Source organism: Mixophyes fleayi, chromosome 8, assembly GCF_038048845.1.
Source record: "Mixophyes fleayi isolate aMixFle1 chromosome 8, aMixFle1.hap1, whole genome shotgun sequence".
NCBI classification, from domain to species: Eukaryota; Metazoa; Chordata; class Amphibia; order Anura; family Limnodynastidae; genus Mixophyes; species Mixophyes fleayi.
The window spans coordinates 117,920,526-117,943,098 of record NC_134409.1 but is presented as its reverse complement, the minus strand read 5'-3'; the positions used below and the strand labels follow the sequence as shown (position 1 = coordinate 117,943,098).

General features: G+C 39.9%; 1 protein-coding gene across 3 annotated transcripts in view; it reads right to left on the bottom strand.

Moving 5' to 3' along the window:
• Nucleotides 1–22,573, bottom strand: part of FLNB (filamin B) — a 157,174-nt gene that overhangs the window by 23,875 nt on the left and 110,726 nt on the right. Inside the window, exons 22-31 of one of the 3 annotated variants that reach the window (XM_075183278.1) lie at nt 20,776–20,949; nt 19,344–19,506; nt 18,109–18,269; nt 15,778–15,945; nt 13,042–13,134; nt 9,186–9,309; nt 8,146–8,302; nt 5,706–5,895; nt 903–1,150; nt 277–348 (exon numbers count right to left, since the gene is read on the bottom strand). In XM_075183278.1, coding sequence (XP_075039379.1) covers nt 277–348; nt 903–1,150; nt 5,706–5,895; nt 8,146–8,302; nt 9,186–9,309; nt 13,042–13,134; nt 15,778–15,945; nt 18,109–18,269; nt 19,344–19,506; nt 20,776–20,949 — 1,550 coding nt within the window. The remainder of the gene's footprint in view (nt 1–276; nt 349–902; nt 1,151–5,705; nt 5,896–8,145; nt 8,303–9,185; nt 9,310–13,041; nt 13,135–15,777; nt 15,946–18,108; nt 18,270–19,343; nt 19,507–20,775; nt 20,950–22,573) is intronic. The other 2 variants (XM_075183276.1, XM_075183277.1) reach the window with 2 other exon arrangements.

The window sequence follows — 22,573 nt, the reverse complement described above, 5'->3', positions numbered from 1 at the left end:
GAAGTCTGTGAATCAAAGACGTTTCTCATCAGCGTCATACATAAAGAATAATAAAAAAGGTGATCTGGTTGTGACATTTTTTCACTTTAAAAAGGTAAAATAAATAAAATCATGAAATCAAATACGTGGAGAGAAAAAAAAAAACAAAACAAGGAAAATGATCAACATGGCCGAGAATGGCGCAAGCAGTTCCAAGAGGCAGCAATGTCATTTTCTGTAATGGAAGAAACGTGGAAGGAACGTGGATTGGTCATACATGTATGAATAGATATATACCAAAGATTCATGGCCTGGAGGACAGGCACTAAGAGACTGCTCCTGAGCCACTACGGGGACTTCATCTGTAGCCTAGCATGGTGGAACAAAATGGTTAAAAACAAACACTTAATATCACACAGAGCACGACAGGCATAACGCAAGCTGAACAAGTCCTCACGGCTATTATTGGATTCTACGGTTACAAAGATGATATAAGTAGCGGTAACACTTCACAGTTACAGGTTCACTAAATTATTATACAATATTCATTGTCCAGATTTGGGTTCTATTCATGGGATGTGTAGGCAGAACGGGGCAAATCACCAACACAATAGATGTAAGCATTCTGTTAGCTTGTTGAGCCCTTCCGAGCGGTCATCTACCATCTTGACCAAAACATGATGCCGCCACCAACACTACCCCATGGCTCTAAGGCTTACTGCAGTACAGACACCGATCCATATTACTGCGCCAGAGGACCTGTGGTGGCATTAGTTCGGATACATGACACTGCTGTACGCAGTGTCAGGATGAACGGAGCCCCACTTGGCAGGACGCTTCTTCATTAAGCAGTTGAGGCGTTTGTATCGGGCAACCAAATATACACCAGACGATAGAAAACATATGGTGCACGATAAACTTACCATCACAGTGAAGGGACTGTTAGGGATGTCCACTCCACCAAAGCGGACATGTATTACGTAGGGTCCAGTTTTAGCGGTAGTGTAGAAGATATCGTAGGTGCCATCCTCGTTTTCAATGACATCCGCTTCGGATTCCAGGCCGTCGGGATCCAGTATGCTGCAAGTGACTTTCCCTTTCCCAGCGGTGGTGGCATCAACCACAAAGCCAACCTCCTCGCCCGTCTTCACCGCAGGTTGTATCCCAGGTCCTGGAAGAGACAGCAGACTTAGAAAACACATCACCCTCCCGAGATCCTTCAACTTATTGCGGGGGGTGAGCAAGGCCCCCATACTGTGGCAAATAAATCCAGAGGCGCCAATGTGACCTGAAGTTTGCCAACGCCACAAAATGTACCCCAAGTTTACGCTTACTAAAGCAGAAATTTAAATTATGAATAAGAATTGAGACCTAAAGATTTTTTGGGGGAAAAAAGTTGACTATTCATGGATACGGGCATACATGGTAAAATATGGGCAAAGTAGGATTTAATAAATATTTTATTGTTACCGATAAAGCTTTTGAAGCAAAGCTTAAATTATACTATAAAAAGGTACGAGATTCCTGACCTTACCCCTTCCCCACCTGTCTATAGGAATAGAACATGCCTCAATAAATAAGAAAGTCCGATTTAACTACATCACTTAAAAGAACATCCAACCAGCTTAGTATCAAATGTACCAGAGTTTAGTATAATAACGGGGCAAGAAATTATAGGTAATGGCATAATTTGCTCTCCGTCACTACTAAATGCAAGGAAAGTGGAGAGTTTAAACACATGGCTGCCTGGTTTTTATGTATTGGGAAAACTAGGGGGAGATCTGAAAAGAGGAAATCAAATATGTAGTGAACATATTAAGCAAAATTGTTTCCTTTTGTGTTTTGCGATATAGTCACATGCGTGTGCTACTCACTACCGTTAATGAAATGTTTTATATAAAAGAGAAACTACAATTAAATGACCACAATGATTAAAGAACTGGATTGCATAGTAACTTTGATTTTGTTTTGTTTTTTCAACCAAATCCTCAAGACAACATCATCGGCTCTGTTGCCTTTAGTTTGGTCTTTCTCTCGCTGTGTTCTACACCGGGTCTATATTACCCCTGGTTAGGTCACAATATATTACTCTCCAGCCTACACTAACTGTATACTCAGTGGTCGAAATGGAAATTTAGAAGTGATGGTATAGAAAGCGTAAGTGAATGGAATGCGATAGTTTTACAATGGAGGCAGTAGGAGAAGGGGAGTTATAGCATACCACTGTATACCAGCCCATTTCAACACTGATATTTTAACTTTTAAAATACTATTTATTTTTTATTTATATCTTTTTAGAGCTTGCCTTAAATTGTCTAAAAACTGACACAAATCTGTCTTGATAGCCCCCCATCAAAGGTACTTAGCATCTTAAAACATGTTTTGTTTTTTTTTGCTCAGTTGTGTCTAGATATGGAGAATGTAAATATTAGTCAGCAGAACAAGATTTAGCTAAATTATACGTAAACTCAGGGACTTGCATTAGTCACCCCTTAGCCTGCTTCCTATCATTTTTGGTGCTTTTCGGAACTAGCCATACCCAAATGATGTCACACTACACCCCCAAGGAATTCACACACATGCCTCGCCGTTAGACCGCACCCCAAGCTATTGTGAGTATGATCATGCACCATTTAGAATAACAGGATAAACTATGGGAGAAGAGGGGAAGAGAAGAGAAACAATGGAAGCTCTACTGAACCACGAGATCCGCAAGATGAATTCATAGAAGCTAGGTAAAGTCGTACAAGATTTTTCTATACATCCATCCCAAACAAAAGAAATAAAAGATTGTCTCCCTTTATATGTGCAGGGTTTGACTCCACGAGGTAGATCTTTTATACCACAGACCTCGGCAGTCATCTACTATTTAACCAATTTCCAGGAAATTGCACACAGACGCTGTAATGGAGACCTTCAGTGACAACATGCGACAGGTTCTATTGTGCCCGCCCTGGCTCTGTGTGACCAAAACCACAGGAATGCAGCAAACAGACTAAACATGTGCAGAAAAGAAAGTAATGGCAAAGGTACAGCTCCAACACCCTTGTATTGAACAACACTACAATAAATTTAAAACAAAGCAAACAAATACTGCAGTGACAATAAAAAGAACTTGCAGATAGAATTGCACTCAAAATTCAACAAAAGCTGGGGCAATATTGAGGCAAATGAAACATGAGCCTCTAATGCATTTATTAGAAATCCTGCTTGGAAAAAAAAATGATGTTATTGAGTTTAGTTACTTGGGGATAAAGCAAGATTTTCATTCCCCTTAAAATACCCCAAAAAATAGCATGTTTGTGTGTACATATCCTATGACCTTGTACAGAAAACTCAGGTACAATACATAGCCTTGAACAGATCAAACAGCCGGCTAATGATTAATCAATGACCGGGCAAAATCAAGAGAGGCCACACAAAAATGTATTTCCAGAATTAATAAATAACAAGCAAAGGAACTATTGTGGTGTAAAAAAAAAAAAAAAAAAGTAAAGCAAACAGTGTATATAAGAAAAAAGGACAACATTTAGTATGCACTAAAATGACACTAAACACTTCAGAATATCACCAGTGGAGGATATAATGAACTGACCACATACATGGAATATCCAAAAAATAAATGTAATTATGGTAGACTTGTAGGTAGTCTCATAAGGAGTAAACTGTCTATAAGCACATGAATGAACGACTAGTACTCAGATTACACCGAGAGGTCATGACCTCTTTGCGTGATGCAGAGAGACAGTCGGACGTAAGCCGCTATTAGCCAAGGCTGAGAGCCATTACTATTCACAGAAATTGCTGAACTGTCAGTCAATTTCGTTAAGCAGCAAAACATTAGCGGCAGGTGCCAATTGAAAAGGTTCCGGACTGCTTTATAAAATAGGGACACCGTGCTTCACAATAAAATTAAATAGAACAAATAATGTAGGGACAGTGATAATGTCGGATTTATTACTAGGTGGAAATCGCATTAGAAAAAAACGTTTTTTTTAAAACCGGCATATTCTTGAGGTTGACATTTCATCTAAACAGAATGGTATGTGAGCAAGCATCAGTTTGTAACCAGAAGGGCACGTAACGTAAGATCTGCTAGTCTGGATGTACACATATGTCAACAATAACAACTTTGTATATTCTGACAATAGTCTGGAATATAATGCAGCCATTATAAACTGCACTACCATAGATGCAATTTTTCAACAATTCTCCTGTAGTCTATCCTATACTGGAAAAACATACACAAAACTAAAGTTGTATCTTAAAAAGACATTTATCATTAATGTATTTGTAAAGATCTGCCTGGTTGTAATGCAATACTTGTATATGAATTTAAGCGTTTATATGCATCTACGCTGTATCATATTCAAGTTGTTTATATTGAACATGTAGGAAAGGGTTAAAGGTTTAGTGGGAGGAATTTTTAAAATTGCTAATGGTATTTGTATATGACCTCTGCCAAGCCAAGGACATAACGCTGGGCTGAAAGGCATTGGTGGGTCATTATAGGAGCACACTGGGCTTCTGACAGACACCTATAATAACTACATTCAGAACAGCAGAACAGACCATTGAAGACTGAAATTGCCCTCATGTGACTATTACTGTAACTTGATCACTGAGCCACTCATTTTGTGCAGTGAACCAGGGTGCTAATGGCTCCCTGGCTCTGTTCAAGCTGGTTGACCTCTGACGTTTAAGCATCACATTAACATTGTGGAAACTATTTGCAAAGTGACCGTCAAACTCTCTGGTAATATCAGCCATAGCAGTCTAAGACTGCAGTAATTTAATTTATTTCCACTGTGTCATTTATTTTCAGCAAAATCCACATATTTACAGTCACCTCATTGTATACTTCAGTTATTGCTATTCCAAAGTGTGTCTATGGAGTCATTTTATTGCATGTTACATGTAATGGACGACACAGGGATGTTGTTTAAAATGCAAATCAGTCACCGAGTTAGTAGGTCTAATATTGAGCCATAAAAAGAGTTGGGGAAACGTGCAGGCGAGTCACAATAAGGAACTCACAGGGAAAGGACTTAAAAACGCTCTCACACCTACTGGTTGTACTCATAGACCTTGTCAACCATCCAAGTGGAGACAATACTGGGTAGGTGCCAGTCTTCTTTGACCATCCTAGATACTCAGCACATGGTGTGAGCTTATGTCTATAAGTTGTCCTAGTTAAAAGGTCATACCTGCAGTGGTGCAGTGTTAGAACGTAAATACCACAACTGAAACATTATACCTGCAGCAGTGTGGTTTTATAATGTTTATCAGTTGTGGCAGTTAAAAGTGCGTCTCCTGTGGTGTGGTGTTGTGTTTATAAGTTGTAGTAGTGAAGGTGTTACCTGCAGTGTGGTGTTGTGTTTATAAGTTGTGGTAGTGAAGGTGTTACCTGCAGTGTGGTGTTGTGTTTATAAGTTGTGGTAGTGAAGGTGTTACCTGCAGTGTGGTGTTGCGTTTATAAGTTGTGGTAGTGAAGGTGTTACCTGCGGTGTGGTGTTGTGTTTATAAGTTGTGGTAGAAGGTGTTACCTGCGGTGTGGTGTTGTGTTTATAAGTTGTGGTAGAAGGTGTTACCTGCGGTGTGGTGTTGTGTTTATAAGTTGTGGTAGAAGGTGTTACCTGCGGTGTGGTGTTGTGTTTATAAGTTGTGGTAGAAGGTGTTACCTGCGGTGTGGTGTCGTGTTTATAAGTTGTGGTAGAAGTTGTTACCTGCAACGGTGCACTTGCTGGCATCTCCTGAGGGTACTGCCCGGACTCTATACGGAGAGTAAGGAATATCATCACCTCCATATTTTACGGCAACCTGATAGCGCCCAGTTTTGTCAGGAACGTAGGATACTGCATATGTTCCGTCCTTGTTGTCCAGGATTTGAGCTTTTTTCGGTTTACCTTCTTGGTCCTAACAGCAATGAAAACATGGTTCCAATTTAAAAAAAAAAAAAAAAAAAAAGGTACAAAAGAAAAAATTTCAATTAGCGTAAAGTAAAGCAAACAGCTAAGGAAACACAATCCAAATCACAATATTGTTACAATAAAACTAACATCAATGAAGATTACAGCTCCCTTGGAAGCCAAGGAATGATAATCTTCTGTTACACAAGCATGTTTTGAGAAATTGCCCAGAGTATCACTCTGTCCATCTATTCAAATTTCTAGGAATATCCCCCAGGCTCATTTATGTTTTCCTTCAATTCCTAAACAAACATCAATGTTTCTTGTTGTACAAGATTTACAGTTTGTAACTAAATCCCCAACATCCTGGAATGACGGACACCCGGTACTAGCAAAAGCATCTCCGGCAGCTGTTCACGGCCCAAAAACATGATTCAAAATATTATAACATTAAACACAAAAAAATACAATAATATAATATTTAATTGTAAATACTTGCTATACTTAATGTTTGGATGATATTATTATTATTAATAATAATAAATAAATAATATTATTAATACTATAACTCCATGGGAATTGCATCATTTTTACCCCGCTCCCTCCACTGTAAAATGACACGCAATAGTCATTACATCACGGGGTGGGGCCAAAAATGATGCGATTCACCAAGCCCTGCCTCCACCGGCCATACCCAGGGGAACATCAAAAAGGTGGCAAGTATGAACTTAATGCTCAAACTTACAAGGTAATACTTTCTGAAATACCACCTCTGCCGCATGTTACGCCTGAAGGACAGCGGGGGATTAGGGCATACTTGCCAACTCTCACGGAATGTCCGGGAGACTCCCGCATTTTGGGTGAGTCTCATGGACTCCCGGGAGAGTATGGTAATCTCCCGAATTCTGGTCACTTCCTAGTGAAGTGGGCAGAATTTGGTCAAAAAGGCTGCGATTCTCCGTGAATCTCGGCATTTGGCCCCGCCCCCGGTGTAAAATGACACATTTGCGTCATTATGTCATAGGGGGTGGGTCCAAAATGACGCGATTTTTGGCACCCCGCCCCCCTCACGCCACCCCCTTTCCCGGAAGACTCCCGGTACCCAACTTCAGAAAGTTGGTAAGTATGGATCAGGGAGGTTAATAAGTGGCTGATAAGTTGATGTAGGAAGGAGTGTTTGGGAGAACTGGGACGATTCCTCTCCTACAGCCTCTAACGCTAGGGATGGGCTGCACCTCGAGGAGAAGACTACCGGTGTGCTGGGGGAGAAAGCGGTTAGAAGGCTGAATTAAACTAGGAAAGGAGGAAGTGAACAGGGCTTAGTTGAGGGAAATAAGGAAAGCGTGAAGGGAGGGATTAGAGGAGACAAAGGAGGAGACTGGGTGGTTTATGAAAACGTGTGACTGGGCCGGCTGGAGGGAATCTGTGCAAATTATAACAATGTAGGATTCCTATGGGTACACATAGAGAGAAAGGGAAACCAGTAAAATCAAATTGGTATTTGTTATAAAACCAAACAGCATAAACTATTATACTGAAACTCAGTTACATATTGAGATGCCAGCACAGAATAATGTCGTTATGGGGATTTTAACTATTCATCTATAAATTGGGACCATGAAACTAACCGTTCTGGCAAAGAAAGCGAATTTTACATTACAACTACCTGTCGTAAATGGTGTAAGAAACAACTAGAAGGGAAACTAGACTAGTTAGGAACTAAAAAAAAACCAGATCATATCTAATGTACAGGTGAGAGGGCATTTAGCCAACAGTGATCACAACAAGATCATATTTTACTGGAGTTTTCAGTAGAACGTTCTGTAATGAAATTACAAGAACAATGACTTTTTGAAGGTCAACGTGCATTTAAGTAAAGACAGACCAAATATGGCAAAATATTTTATCTAGATACTGTTGTATGTGCGTACCATGACTACCAGTTTCCTAGGAATAAAATACCATTGTGGCCATGGGCATAACTAGCAGTCAATGGACCCCACAGCGAGGCCCAGCGGGACGGAGAAAGTCGGTGATGATGTTCACCTCTCTGAAGGACCCTGCACTGTTCTTTTGAGCGCGTGGGCTATAATACATCTACACACTACTAAATCACGGTATCACTCTGCAGAATTTAAACACCCGTTTAAATAAATACTTTTTTTTAGGTTTTAGTATTAAGAAGTTTGTAGTTATAGAAGTTTATTTATCAAAGAACAAATGGTCCAGGACCCAGAATCCAGAAGACTTGACTTACGGTTACTTGGACAGAGAGTGCTCCTAACCCAGCATCCTTAGCGTTTACAGCAAAATCAATGGGAAGACTGGCAGGAACCCCCTGGGAACTGAGCCCTGGGCCGCTGGCGGTCACCTTGCTGGGATCGTAGGTCGGAAGAACCTTCACCTTGAAAGGACTGTACAGAAAGTCAGATCGGTTTTATCATTGTACAAGGCACAAACTAGACTCCAGAGGGACTCTGTTGGCTGCGCTACAGCAGATACACAAGAAACAGCTCTGACAAAACTGGAGCATTACGGACAGACATCTGGACTGCTCTCCAATGGTTTACTCTACTGATCGGTCATACAGTCATTTCAGTAACACCAAGGGGTATATTTACTAAACTGCGGGTTTGGAAAAAGTGGAGATGTTGCCTATAGCAACCAATCAGATTTTAGCTCATTTTGTAGAATGTACTAAATAAATGATAACTATGATCTGATTGGGAAGAGCCCAAAATATACAGAAGTCACAAAATTCACCATTAGTATTGAACCTTCTGTACTATATTATTGTTTTTGCAGCAATTATATTATTTATTATAATGCTTAAACTGATTTTGCTTAAGGAACAAGAGATAGTAGGAGGCTGGTGAGGGAGTTAAGGAGCAGGATTCATGTATTCATTGTATTTATCCTGCCCTGAACAGCTCCATACTTGGTTTCATCTGGTCTAAGCTGAAGAACAATACAAAAATGAACACATTCCCCTATATGAATATAAATATCACACTATAAAAGAACAACATAATCATCTGTTCTGCACATAACACACATTAAGGGCTCAGTCGCACCCATCTGCCTTTGTGTTTTACTCACATGACTAGTGCATTATAAACAGGTCAAATAAGAAACAATGGAGCCATACCCACAAGTTCTAAAATTTCAATGGCGCATTTCAAATTTTAGACCGTGGCATTACCTATTGCTTACGCACTTACAAGCGCTACCTGTACGTAGGTACGGGTAGTACATAAACAGATTAGCCATGCTGCACAATACATGAAATATATTTACCTCCTTGGGATCTCCTCATCTGCATACTGGACAGACACAGTGTACGGACCCTCAACGCTAGGCGTGTAAGCCACGGTGTGTGTCCCGTCTCCGTTATCCGTTATGTCCACCGGCTCCACCACCCCTAGAGATTGAAAGAAACTTTTAAATCTATATTAACAATACACACGCGCTGGGGTATGCAGCAACTGACTCTAGTAACTTCATCCACAGCTCGTAAGCAGCCATCAGTATATCGGCCACTAGGATTCCCTACAATGGAATTTTCTTTGGGTTCGTCACATGACACAAGTATTCCCATTCGCTGAATTATACCGTACAGCTTAAGATTTTTTTTTTTGTTATCATTAACTCTGTATGAGATATGGGATTATAGTGCTCCAGGAAACTAGAGAGAATATATTCCAACCTTTTCCAGAAAAAAAAAAGTAGTTTTTTGTATGATAAAAATGTATATGAAAAGTCAAGAGTTTTCTCTTGTTTAAACAAAAAAACACCTTTATGTACGTTTGAACACCTGTATTGTTTGTGCACCTGGTATCCAATCTAATAATGCCGAGCAAGAACAACTAAAGAATTTGACAGCCACAGTCGAAGCCAATGGAAGAAAGTCGCTCTGCATTAAAGGGAAATCTTTATGCACAAATAATATAGAAGCAAACTTACACCTCAAAAGGAGAGACTACTTTCTCATTCTAGAAAAGGTGCGGGGAAAACAGTGATTCCCTTTAAAACAACAGAAATAGTGAAAATGAGAGCGTTGTTAATGCAGGACCCAGCTGTAATAATACTGGGACAATCACTGTGGTTTTATTTCAAAATTTAGCGGAATGATCCCTTTGACTCCTAGATCATCTGTTTAAACCAGGTGTTCATGCAGTCAGTTAGTGCAGTCCTCAGTATTATTAAGGGGCGTTTGCCCGTACAAACCTTTCCAAATTATTTATTAAGAGCAAATCAAGAGACAAGTCATTATTTCAAAGAGAAAGCCAAGAAGCCCACAAGCCAATATATTATGAATTTAAAAGCAGCAGCAAGCTATCCTAGCTATCAGTAGACGATACAGCATGCACATTTAGCAATCTGATGTTAAAGAAAAATAAATAAAAAGTTGCTAAACGCCATGTTTCGGGCATGTGAAACTGATAAAACATAGGCAAACCGAGGTGGGGGGTTACTAGTTCCTGGAAACCCCCCTCCAAGCCTAGAGGACCGTATAATTGAGGTGGCTAGACCCTGCCCCCGCTTCACATAGCTCTGCTTGGAAAGGGAGAGCTGTGTGCACTTAACAGTAGTGTATATTATAGGAATAGGAAGAGCTGGAGAGCAGACAAGCACTGTCTAAAATTATAGCTATGCCCACATGCATGCTGGTCACGCCTACTGGCGGCGTGGTGTGGAAAAACCCCCTTCTAAAAATCCTGCGTTTGCACCTGTAAATGTACAGTAAATTAGGACTCGGACCCAATTGATGATTTGCTGAGTTGAAGCTGCCATTACTGAAGTGGGCAGAACTGTGTTATGTCTGCCGAGAGCAGAGGGAACTCCCTGGTAAAAGTAGATAAATAAATTGTACCATTTTAATTTTTTTTTTCCAATAGGATGAGACACAGAGAGGAAAAGGGGCTTTGTCTCTGGGTGTTTTCTAATGATTTTTGGTCAGAAAAACAACACATTGTTCTGAGGTTTGTTTAGTGACACAACACAATATGGGAATCAGGGCAGGGTACGGTTTGATCCAAAGTAGTGACTTAGGTCTTATGTATATATGTATATTGTGTTCTTATTGTTTAACATGAGTCAAACACCAGGATTAATGAGCAATACTGTAGTGATCTGGCTGGGCACGCCCTGCCAGGGGGGGGGGGGGGGGGGTAGGGCTCCTGCACAAGCACTGTTCATGCAACCCAATTGTCAGCCACACCTGATCCAATCGGATCAGACACAATACAACCGCTGGTCAATTTAGCAGATTATCCAACCAAAACTGCATTGTGCAGATGAAATATGGACTTTCACAGTTACGGTAGCATGCTGCTTCTAGAGGACACCTAAGGAAAGGTGAAACTCTCCCAGATCTGGGGGCGCACAGAGACATTACGATAAACAAGTTATAAAGAGGAGTTCTATAAACTAGCATATCGCCCACAAAGGTCTGCTGTGTACTAGAGATCATTAGTACTGTACATCTGGGCTTGCAAAGCACCAGCAGTTTAATCTCACAGTTAACCCACGCTCAAGTTCAACTGAAAACATAACTTTTTTTTTTTAACTTTCTTTCACACCCTTCAGGATCACGTTTCAGCCAATACAACAAAATCAATTTTCACATGTTCCCTTTATAACACTCTTACCAGGAAACAACTTATTTCTTAGCCTACCCAAGTGAATTTTGAAAAAGCCATGGTTTCACTCCTTGCCATTTTTACAGTCCGTGTAATCCCACAAATATATTACTACATTTATTCTGCGTCTATAGCGATATCTAGGAATAGACTTTACTACTAATTATGCCTCCTAAAGAGTGTCAAAATAAATGTTAAGCTATTTTGCTTTTATTTTTAATATGATTAGAATCACTGTGTGTGTATACACGTAAAAATATTAAACTTAGAGGTCAGCGACATCTAAGCTAATGAGACGCTGTAACTCGGGAACACAGGTCACTAATGTTTTGCATTCAGATTTAACTTGCGTAATAAGCCTTGAAATTTACTAAAATCTTCATACATTTCTATAAAATATAGAAGTTTATATTAACTTTGCCAACTTGGCGAAGGCAGAGAACGGGCACGCTTTACACACAGGCTGCATTTAAAAGGACACTTTGCGCCAATTTTTAACCACATTCCCCAGTGATATCAAACGTTTATTTTCACTTTCCAATCTTGTACTTCTTGTTAGATTCTGCACACAAGGGCCTGATTGTTCCATGTTTGGTACAGTGATCATCTGTATAGTACTTGTCAACGGACACTATTCAACGGGATAGCCTGCTGCGTCTCAGGTGCGTTCCCACGGGCTCTGTAACACAAGCTATATTGCCTGCACACAGAACTGTGTCTACTGATTTAGAGATCAGGGCTGACCAGTTTGTCTTCACACTACTAACAGTCCAGCTTTTAGAGAGGTGGGACGGGCATTACTGAACTACTACAATGCTGCTGACAGACAATAGCGGATTACAGACCATTAGCTGGCCCGCTGTCAGAGAATTTGGCACGTTGATGTTGAAGTGCCAGGGGTATATATAAAAGAAAGCACACTGACGCTTGAATTTATCAGTGAACTTTGAGTATGGCGTTAAGATCCAATACACTTTCTGGTTTCAAAGATCTCAATATTAAATAGAAATGTAATAATGGAAATTTGACTTTCCAATACTCAATAGAACATTTGTTTTGAAGTTTTAAAGTGAACTCATCCTCTACACACAATGGAAGCAGCCTTTTGTGGGCCTGATCAATATATAGCCAATAAACCGCTATGAGCCAGCAAAGCATGTCGTTTGATAGGCTGTATCTACACGAATGTTGGTTGAGCTCATTAACTGGTTACCTACACCGTATGAGGATAATGGAGCCATTTAAAATTGGTCTGTTACCATCATTTAAAAAAACGTGTGATATATTTTAATATTTAGCAGATATCCAATTATTTGGCAACAGCTGGTTACAGACCTGGGAACGCACCCTACAAAATTTTGGTAAAATCATTTCTTGACCAGTGAACATTGGAAGATTTAAGGTGGCACAAAAAGAGTGATTCTGGAGCCTAAAGGAAGAATAACCACAGGATAAAATCAAGGATTGATTGACATTACACCCTTCCTGGAGCAGATGACAAAAGTCCAAACCTGGCTCGTTTGCCTCTCGCTTGAAGTCACCTTTAAAGAAATTTGAAATGGCTCTCAATGGGCTCCGTTTCGTTAGGGAATCTGTCTCATCGGCTAGAAATAAATACTGTTATAAGCGCCACCTTACAGAACAACATTAATATTCATGATGATCCTGGACATCTTTATACCCTGGGGTCACGTAAATCATAAAAAAAATCTGCTTGGAGCAGTCTCAAAGGATTCTTACACAGATGTGCTTACCGTAAAAACCATTTCACTGACACTGCTTAACCGTGGAGTATAGAGGGCACTGTGTAGAAGCAGCGGAAATAAGTCTACAACAAAACTTGTTTGGACTTTAATCCTCCACCTCTATGCTCCTCCAACATAATACCACAGTGGTCAATTAATTAACAATCCAGTGACAACACTCAACCGTACAACTAAGCAAAGAGCAAAATGGGAGGAAACATTGTGTCCATCCAAATGGACTCAGTGCTATGGAATTTACAGTAAGCCCAAAAATCTTCTTTTCTTATTCATCCTGGCTAACCATGGGGAAGTGAAAAATGCCAACTGCTGCCTAACAGTCTCGAAGGCATCCTTTTTAGAAGCTAAAATAAAAATGGAAGAATTACGTTGGAAAGGAATAGAGAGGGAGGAATAAAATCCAAACACGTTTTAGTGTGGAGTTAGTGCCCTTACCCTTGTACAGTGCCTCTATGGTTAAGCAGTGTCCCCCCAATAGGATGAATGAGTGAATATAGCTATATCAGGTATGAACAGAATTTTGTTAATAAAAAGTTGTTGATACAATTATTAACTCGCTTGACCTGACTTTCACATCTGATGAGGATGTCTTAATAAGGCTGTTTACACTACGCTCATCTCAACACTCATCTCAACAAGTAAAGGGTGCACACTAAAATTAGGATCTGCAATGATCCACCAGCAAGCAGCACCCAAGCGTAACATGAGAAGTTGGTGGGATTGGTGAAAACATAGACGACGTTTCAATCAACAAACCTTTTTCAAGCCCACATATATCTAAAACAAAACACCTACTTATAGGTAATGGATATTTCAACACTAAATCATCATACAAAAGACCTTTCCGGCTTTCAAACTCCTGTAAACAAACCTAAATAAAATAATATGTGCTATATTATAAATTCATTATGCAGACATCATAAGTGGAAAACAACTTTAAAAAAATAACAAAGACTAAAGTTTGTTAATACATTTAACTTAGCAGACGTCCTGTTCTGTGTGAGAGAGCATAGACCAGGACTGTCCAACCTGTGACCCTCCAGGTGTTGTGAAACTACAAGTCCCAGCATGCCCTTCCAGCTATCAGCTGGTTGTCTACCAGCAAAGCATGCTGGGGCTTGTAGTTTCACAACACCTGGAGGGCCGCAGGTTGGACAGGCCTGGCATAAACCATCTTTCATCTTAGGGCTACATCCCTTCTGGATTGTCAAATAATTGCGTCAGTAATTAACAAACTACATTATGCAGCCATAATTCAAATGTAATCGCTGTAGCGACAATATATTTACACCTTTGAATAGCATCTTCCAGACCTGCACAAATCCCAGGACCCAGCTAGCCAATACGCCTAAATTTCAACCGATGGCCGTCTTTTGCATGCATTGAAATGAACTCCCAAATCTTCTCTGGCTCCTTAAGGGGTCTTCATGGCTTATGGGTTTGACTGACTAGCTCCTGAGTTCTACAGTATTATTTTGTTCCCACCAAGGCGTGCGCTATATTGTATTACTGGACTTATAACAATTAATTTTTACATGTATGTTTATTACAGGCAAAGCATGGTTTTACATTTGTTTATGTTGACTTGAGAGGTATATTATGTTGTATGTATGATATATTTTTGATCAAAAGGGTTTACAGTTATGTCTTCTGAGACTGTATGTTAAAGAGTTTGACTAGTGCTGAAACACCTGTTATCAAACTTCATCTCATGCACACCTATGTGTCCCCAATTTTGTAGTGGTCTAGCAAATCAAGTCAGCAGAATCCTCACAACAGCACAAGTTTCAGGAGAGAGATGGGCTGATCTTGTGGAAGTAGTGGCCTGTACACTAGAGTATGAGATAGGCTGGGTACATATTACAGTGTTTTCAGCAGGTTATCAGGCCAATGACACGCTAAATGACTGTTAGGCCAGATATCGTATTAATGTGTACACTGTAGTGACGAACGATTCTGTCATTTGATTTTTTAAACCGGACTAAAAATCTCGTTCAACGATGGTAAATCGTGGAAAATGTGTTTAGTGTGTACGCATGAATCGCGCTCTGATCGGGACTTCTTTTTTGTTGGTAAAATAGATAAGGATATCGTATCGGGAAGAAATTCTGTATAGTGTGTACCAAGCCTAAGGGAGAACAGGGCTGCATGTGACCAGGACAGGTGTCATAATGTGATGAAGGTAAATGGAGACAAGTGGGAAGCCGGAGACACTGGAGGCCGCAGAGTCTACCAGAAGCTCAGAGTAATAAAGTGAGACTCCCTAAAATTGATGCATGAAAAGACGTGAAGAACACATGAAACAAAATGTATATAACCAACTTATATTACAAGATCTCCAATAAAAACTCGCAAGATCTCGAATGGCTTTACAACGCTAGTGTTAGACATTATACCAACTGTATTGGAAGAACGAGCATTCACGGAGTTATCTGCCCCTGTCCATCAGTTTGTGATTACTCAGGTACGTAGGGGGAGCCTTACCTCTTGGCCCAGTCACCATCACGTTAAGAGGAGCGATTCCAGCTTTGCTGGTGTCTACCGTAAACTGTTGAGGACTTTTGGCTCGAACGGCATTCCCCAGCCCACTGCCAGCTACCTTCACCTTGCTGGGATCTACAACATCTTTTACAGGGACCTTGAATGGACTTCCTATAATATGACAAAAAGAAAGACATTTATATTAGTCATGGCTTTCCCCACTCAACTCTTTTCTTAGCTGGATTTTTGCTGTTCATCTAACAATCAATATTTAACAAGGCTCAAGTTCAGGCCATGAGAAGAACACTTCATGTAATACATTTTCTAAAATCCGCTATTGCATCAAAAAGTCAGGTCTTAAGTGGTCAGTCTAGGTGTAACTAAAGGGTATAATCTAGGTCAGGCTCGGACAACCTGCAGCTCTCCAGCTTGTGGAACGTGAAGTCCCAGGAGGACCGGTCATGACTGTAATGGAGCGATGGCTAACCCACCAAACCTATCCTAGATGTTCAAGACACTACAATGGTGGTGGCGGTAGAGAGTGGCTGCTTATATGAAACAACCGCCCAGTGTTACATGCCAGAACCGTTCTTTCTCTTGGCCCATCAATCAGCATTAGCACTGCAAAGCTGAGATTTGGTAATGGTTGGTATTCTGGGACTTGCTGTTGTGTGGACTTTCACAAAAGGGGTGAAAAGAAAAAGGTAAATAAATAACAGTTGTCAAAAGGAAAAGAATAAAAAGTACAATTCAACCTCTTCTGCAATGCATTAGAAAACCTTGGACAACTAAACTGAACATTTAAAATTGTTAGATCTCTCTTCAGGTCAAAATTGCTCTGTGACCATACACCGGTGCAAGCAAATACATCCGATTCATCTTTTAACGCAAAAGGGCCCTTCCGATAGTCTACGATTTCATGGTAGGATTGGGGGGGAGGGGGGTTTCACATGTCCAGCCTATATGGCAGGTGTAAGTGCCCATCGATAGTGATGACGGATGCGTATGTATGCTAGAACATGTGTTTGCATTAAAGATGAACCATAAAAATGCATTATATGTACAGTAGGCATTACCATCATTTTAAATGTATTTCCTGGATGAAAAAAAAAAAAAAATGGAAGAACATTTTTCCATGCTTATATTAACAGGTGACAATAACTGAGTACTTTATGTGCGATTGGACTTTATATTCCACATATGTATTGTGCATATCCAGCAGTGTGTTTTATGGTATCAGCCATATACAGGGGCGGATCTAGAATTTTTTTCTACCCCGGGCGATATAGGGGGCGGGGGGATTTAAGCCCCACCCCCTTTCTAACTTCTAAGGCTGCCGGCGGCTGCACAGTATGTGCAGGTCCGTTAGGCAGTGATAATGTGCTGTCCCGCTGCTCTGATTGCGTTTAAAACACAATCAGAGCAGCCGGGCAGCACATTATCACTGTCTAACGGACCTGCACAGTGTGCAGCCGCCGGCAGCAAGCCCCTGCTAGGGGGGGGGCGATCGCCCCCCCCGGATCCGCCACTGGCCGTATATGCAAAGTGTCCCTTCTAGCCGAATATGGATGTTCGTATGACCGTATTAAGTGCGTTTAAAAAACAAATAAAAAACAATAAACAATAAGTTTATTTTTCTTAATGAAAAATGAACCTATTGTTTATTCTTAATTCTTTCGTTCCGTCTATTCTCTCCTGCGGGACTGGGTTAGAAATAAAATAAAGGAGTTCCCTGCAGGCTGGGGATATAGAAGAGGGAGAAATTCCAGATTTGGGGAAGAGAATGTTAAGTGCCAAACTCCTGCCTGGACCCTTAATACCCCTTTATCAATGTTAGCCAAAGGATTTGGAGAAAAAAGATTTAAATCAAATATACATGCCTGAAATAGACCATTTTATACTAGCAAGGAAAAAACATCCTCTGTACATCAAGACATACAATAATTATGTGGCCAGGTATGCACTGTCATGTCTGCACCCCACTATGTACACCCCCACCTCCCTTTTTATTCTGTACCCTTCCCCCCATAACCACTACAATTCTAAATAAAAATGATTGATGTTATAAAAAAAAAAACATAGAAAAAGAAATAATTATATGCCAAGGGGAAAACCACACACAGCAAATTAAATTATTTTGACATTGCTCCATATTTAAATTAGATATAAAATGACAGTAATATAGCCATCATAAAACATAACTGCAGCTTAGACCATAGACACTGCCCTTTATTAAGTTAACACAGAGTTCATCATTTATATATTAAAATATATTCTTTTTCTATTTATAGCAAGATGGACTATGCTAAATATAGCACCCAGCTCTTATTGTACCTGGAATATGCTCCGCGTCATATGTAATATTCACATCATACTCTCCTGGAGCATAAGGGATGTATTCAACACTGCAGCTTCCATCCTTATTGTCCTTACAAGACATTTTGGATTCTGATGGACCCTCAACCGTAATCCCCAGACCACCAATTCCAGCACCTCTGCAAGAAGACATTTAAAAAGTCATTATAGCAAAATAGTTTTAACGCAACATTTGTTGCCCCAGCATAAACCACTCGGTTCACTGAGAGTTTAATAGGCTATTTCTCCAAATATAATATGATCATCCTATTGCAAGCTAGACTCAGAGTATTGAATCTAAAATTGTCCATTAATGCAATTGGAATGATTAATTCAATATAGACTGTACAGAGAAAAACACAGTACAATAAACAGCTTTCCTAAGACCAACAAAATGCATGGAAAAGAGGCATAACATGCGGGACCGATACGAATCATGTTTTATTAGGCAGTTAGCGATAAGTTATGTATTAAAAAATAAATAAATAAAAATTTGCTGCACACTTCTTCCTTCCCCTTTACTACATTTATACAGAAAAATCCAACATTGTACTTTTTCCAGCCTGGATTCCAGGATTAGATTCAGATCCAGGCATTGCCCGGGCCCATCAGACGCCAGTTTACTGTATTTCACTATTGTAATAAGTTATTTTGGAACATGCTTTCTACTCTTCGAATATATTTAGTAGCATATGTATAAACTCTATTTTCTAGCTATAAAAATTATATGCAATAATGTCATTTTTATTTAGAAGTCAAATATCTAATGCCATTTGTTTTTCACTTTATGTTCCTGTTGTCAAAAATAAACAGATTTAAAAAATAAATAAAAAATTGCTGCACTCTTCTAACAAATATAATTTACTATTTGCAAACATTCGGGCATGTACTATTCTCTTTTGGTATTGAGGTCTCCAAATAAAAAAAAAAATGCCCAGAAACAGCAGTAGGAAGAGCGACACCCACAGGATAAGAGAGGAACTACAGAGTGGTTCACGTCCTAACATAGCAATAACAGCAGTGAAAAAATTATTGTGTAAATAACATCTGGGAGACCCAATCTAAGCTTATTTTTGTAAAGCATGTTGGAGTTTCTGAAGCTAAAAGATGGAAAGCAACAATACATTAGGGAGTACATCATATTTAAAATGTGTTTTAAGCTCATTTCCCCCCCCCATTTTAGCATCGTTAAGAAGAGGTTGATCATTTCTTACCGTGTAATGACAGAAAAGGCATTGGGTTTGTTTGTGAGAGCCTCCAGGAGCCCGGGACCCTGTGCTTTTACACGAGACGGGAAACAGCCCTCTGTCACTCCCACCTTAAATGGACTTTTAGGAACAGGTTCATCATCATAAGTCACCTTCACAGTATGGACACCTTAAGACAATGATAGGATATTATAGATGTGGGCCATAATAAGGCCAACGCCTACAGACACAGCTGTAACGCAGAGTTTTTAAGTTGGGCATTTAACCCTAAAAATAGAGTCTGTTAACATAACTCAAATGAAAATTAAATATAAATGTTCTGAAACCTATGCCTTCTCTTCCTTGTCCTCTCTCTGTTGTGGTTTCCTATTTCACAGACATATTTCTGTAACCACAAAGTGAAGGATAAAAAACAGAACTGGGATTAGAATATATTGTGGTTTGGGGTCACTGCACTAAAAGTAAAAACTAATAGAAATGACTTTAAAACACACACACACACACACACATTATATTATATATTTGAATGTGTTCTACACTCAACCAGCTTCTGAGTAATATGTGGGCTCATATTTCACATTTCAGGAGGGGTTACGTAGTCTGCAACTGAAAAGGACATTGGGCCACCAATCACTTGGGTCCTGGGGTTATAATTTTTAAATGGTTTCAAAAGAATAGGTTTTAATATACTGAAGGCTGACATCAATGGTCTATACAAGTGCCCTGGGGCCCCAGAAAATAGAAGCCAGGTTTTGGCACACAAAAACAACACACATACTTTGTCTATGAATATTTCACATGCAATGCCTCCCTTTCTCGGAGCCCTCCAAAATCTGCCCCATGACTCTTTTGCCCCCAACAAAAGCCCCTGAGAGTCTGCATAACACACAGGAGCAAAAAAAAAAAAAAAAAAAAAAAAAAAAAAAGGACTAAAAAGCTCTTTATATAAGCCAGAAAATCAGTAATGGACTATCATATGGCAGAAATCATTTGTGAAAACTGGGACTGGCTTGAAAATAGAAAATGTAATACATTATAAAACACACACACACATACACACACATATACACATATATATATATATATATATATATATAAAAAAATAATCAGAAAAAAGCAAAATGTTAAAACAATCCAAAAGTAGATGGGGGATTTGGCATCAACCCTGAGTTTGTCAGAGTTACTGATCAATTAAAGTAATTTCTTTCTGTGTGTTTTGTTCTCACAGCGCAGGAGAGCAAAAGTTTATGTTTTGTTAGTTTCTCTATAACATACAGGAGAGTACCCAGGGCTCTTGGGCCAGATGCTGGCTGCTACGGCTTCTACTTCTGTTGCTATGGCTAACTCCTATAAAGACGTTCTATAGCAGGCATATTTTACTTGCAAAATCCACCCAGTCATTTTAATCTACTCCATAGTCTGTGCTGTAGCAGGTTACCTTTTTCAAAAGGCGTGTACTCCACATCATACGTCCCATCGCCGTGATCTTTGAGCAGACAATCTGTGGATGCCCCAGAGGGATTTGTGATTTTGGTTTTGATGTGGTTTCCTCCCGTTCGGGTCAGAGACCGGGCATCCACAGTAAAATTTGCTGTAGCTTCTCTAAAAACACCTGCACAATGACAGTTCCATCCCACATTAATACAGTATCACACCAAGCTGTTTATCATAAAACAATCAAAATGTTGCGAAAACCTTTTAAAGTTGCAATGCTTCAGATTTTTAAATGGCATTTAATTATTTTTTTTAAAGCAGCAAGATACACACCCATTTAACAGGAATATGAAACATTGTTCAGGATGTTCTCTAAAAAACGCAGTCTTCCCTTTGCTAAATTTCCCTGTTGGGACAGTTATATGGCCACATAGTCTCTCAGCTGGAATTTCAGCACTCGAGTTCACTCCTGAGGAGACCTGATCTCTGACTCAGAGCCCTCGCTTCATGTACATACTAACAGAGGAAGGAGGGGTGATTGTGTGATGAAATAGTGCGCTAACAGGGATGCTCCAAAGTCTCTGCCTAAAACCACATTTGAAGTCATGTGACTGGTGTGCTCGGGGATTGCTTCTGTATAGTGTGACTCTTTGTGATTACAGTGTTCGTTCTGAACCATATTCTTCTCCAAAGCCTTCAAGCTTTACACTTAAGGGTATGATTATTAGAGTAGCAAAAAGGGAACAAAAATGTTAGAGGCACACCTATTCCTCAGGTATTAACAATTGGGATTCCCAAGGAATTCCTAAATAGAGAACAAGCAAGCTATATTTTGAAGAGGACCGGTCATAAAAAAAACAAACCCAACTAGGTTGCCCCAGAGCCCCATACATGTAGGAGACAGCACTTTACTCAAAGCTGTGCGAGCTGGAGCATATCTGTATAAGGCAACTGAAAATAATTTCTAATGTTGACTTTTTATTTTGTATTCAATCTTTTTTCAGTCTATCTTTCCATATTTAACATTGTTGTAAAAGAAAAAGTATCACGTGGCTGGTGTGTTAGTAGGTGAGTCACTGCAGCACAGAATGGGCACCTCCAGCTGTAAAATATACGTATAAAGATACCCAAGTGTGTTCTGATTGCACAAATGATTAATCTGTTTGACTTTAAAAACATTCGCATAAATAAATCTATACTTTGAAAGCAGATAATAGGATATCTTATCAAAGAAAAGAATTTGATCACGGCTTTTTAAATTTGCTGTGTCATTACTGATCATGCCACAGTGTGTGTGTGTGTGTGTGTGTTCATAAATCAATAGATACAAAGCATTTTACCTAATGGACTGCAAGCCAATCGCGGCGGCCTGTAGTCTTTAGGCCAGTGGTGGGCAAGAGGCGGCCCGGGGGCCCCCCAGCTCGTTGCTCTGCCTTCCATGCGTTGTGTGCATCAGAGGAAACCTCAGCTCAGTGCATCGTGTAACCACAGACAGGACAAAGTCCAGACTGCAGATCAAGGTAGAGCATAAGATTACAGAGAGCAGCATGATCAACATCCTTCCTCCCTCATCAGGAAATACGTGAATCTTCCCGACTGACAAGGCAACTTTATGGTGTAGTGGTAATTAATGGTTAATTAGTGGTAAATTGTTAATTAGTAGTTAAATAGTGGGGCAGAGCATTTGAAAGGGGGGTTCCGAGGGACAAGTAAGGAGTACATGTGAGACTTCAGGGCACGTGGGAGTATTTTGCGTCATGTGCGGGTCTGAGCGGCATTTGGGGATGTAATGATCATTTTGC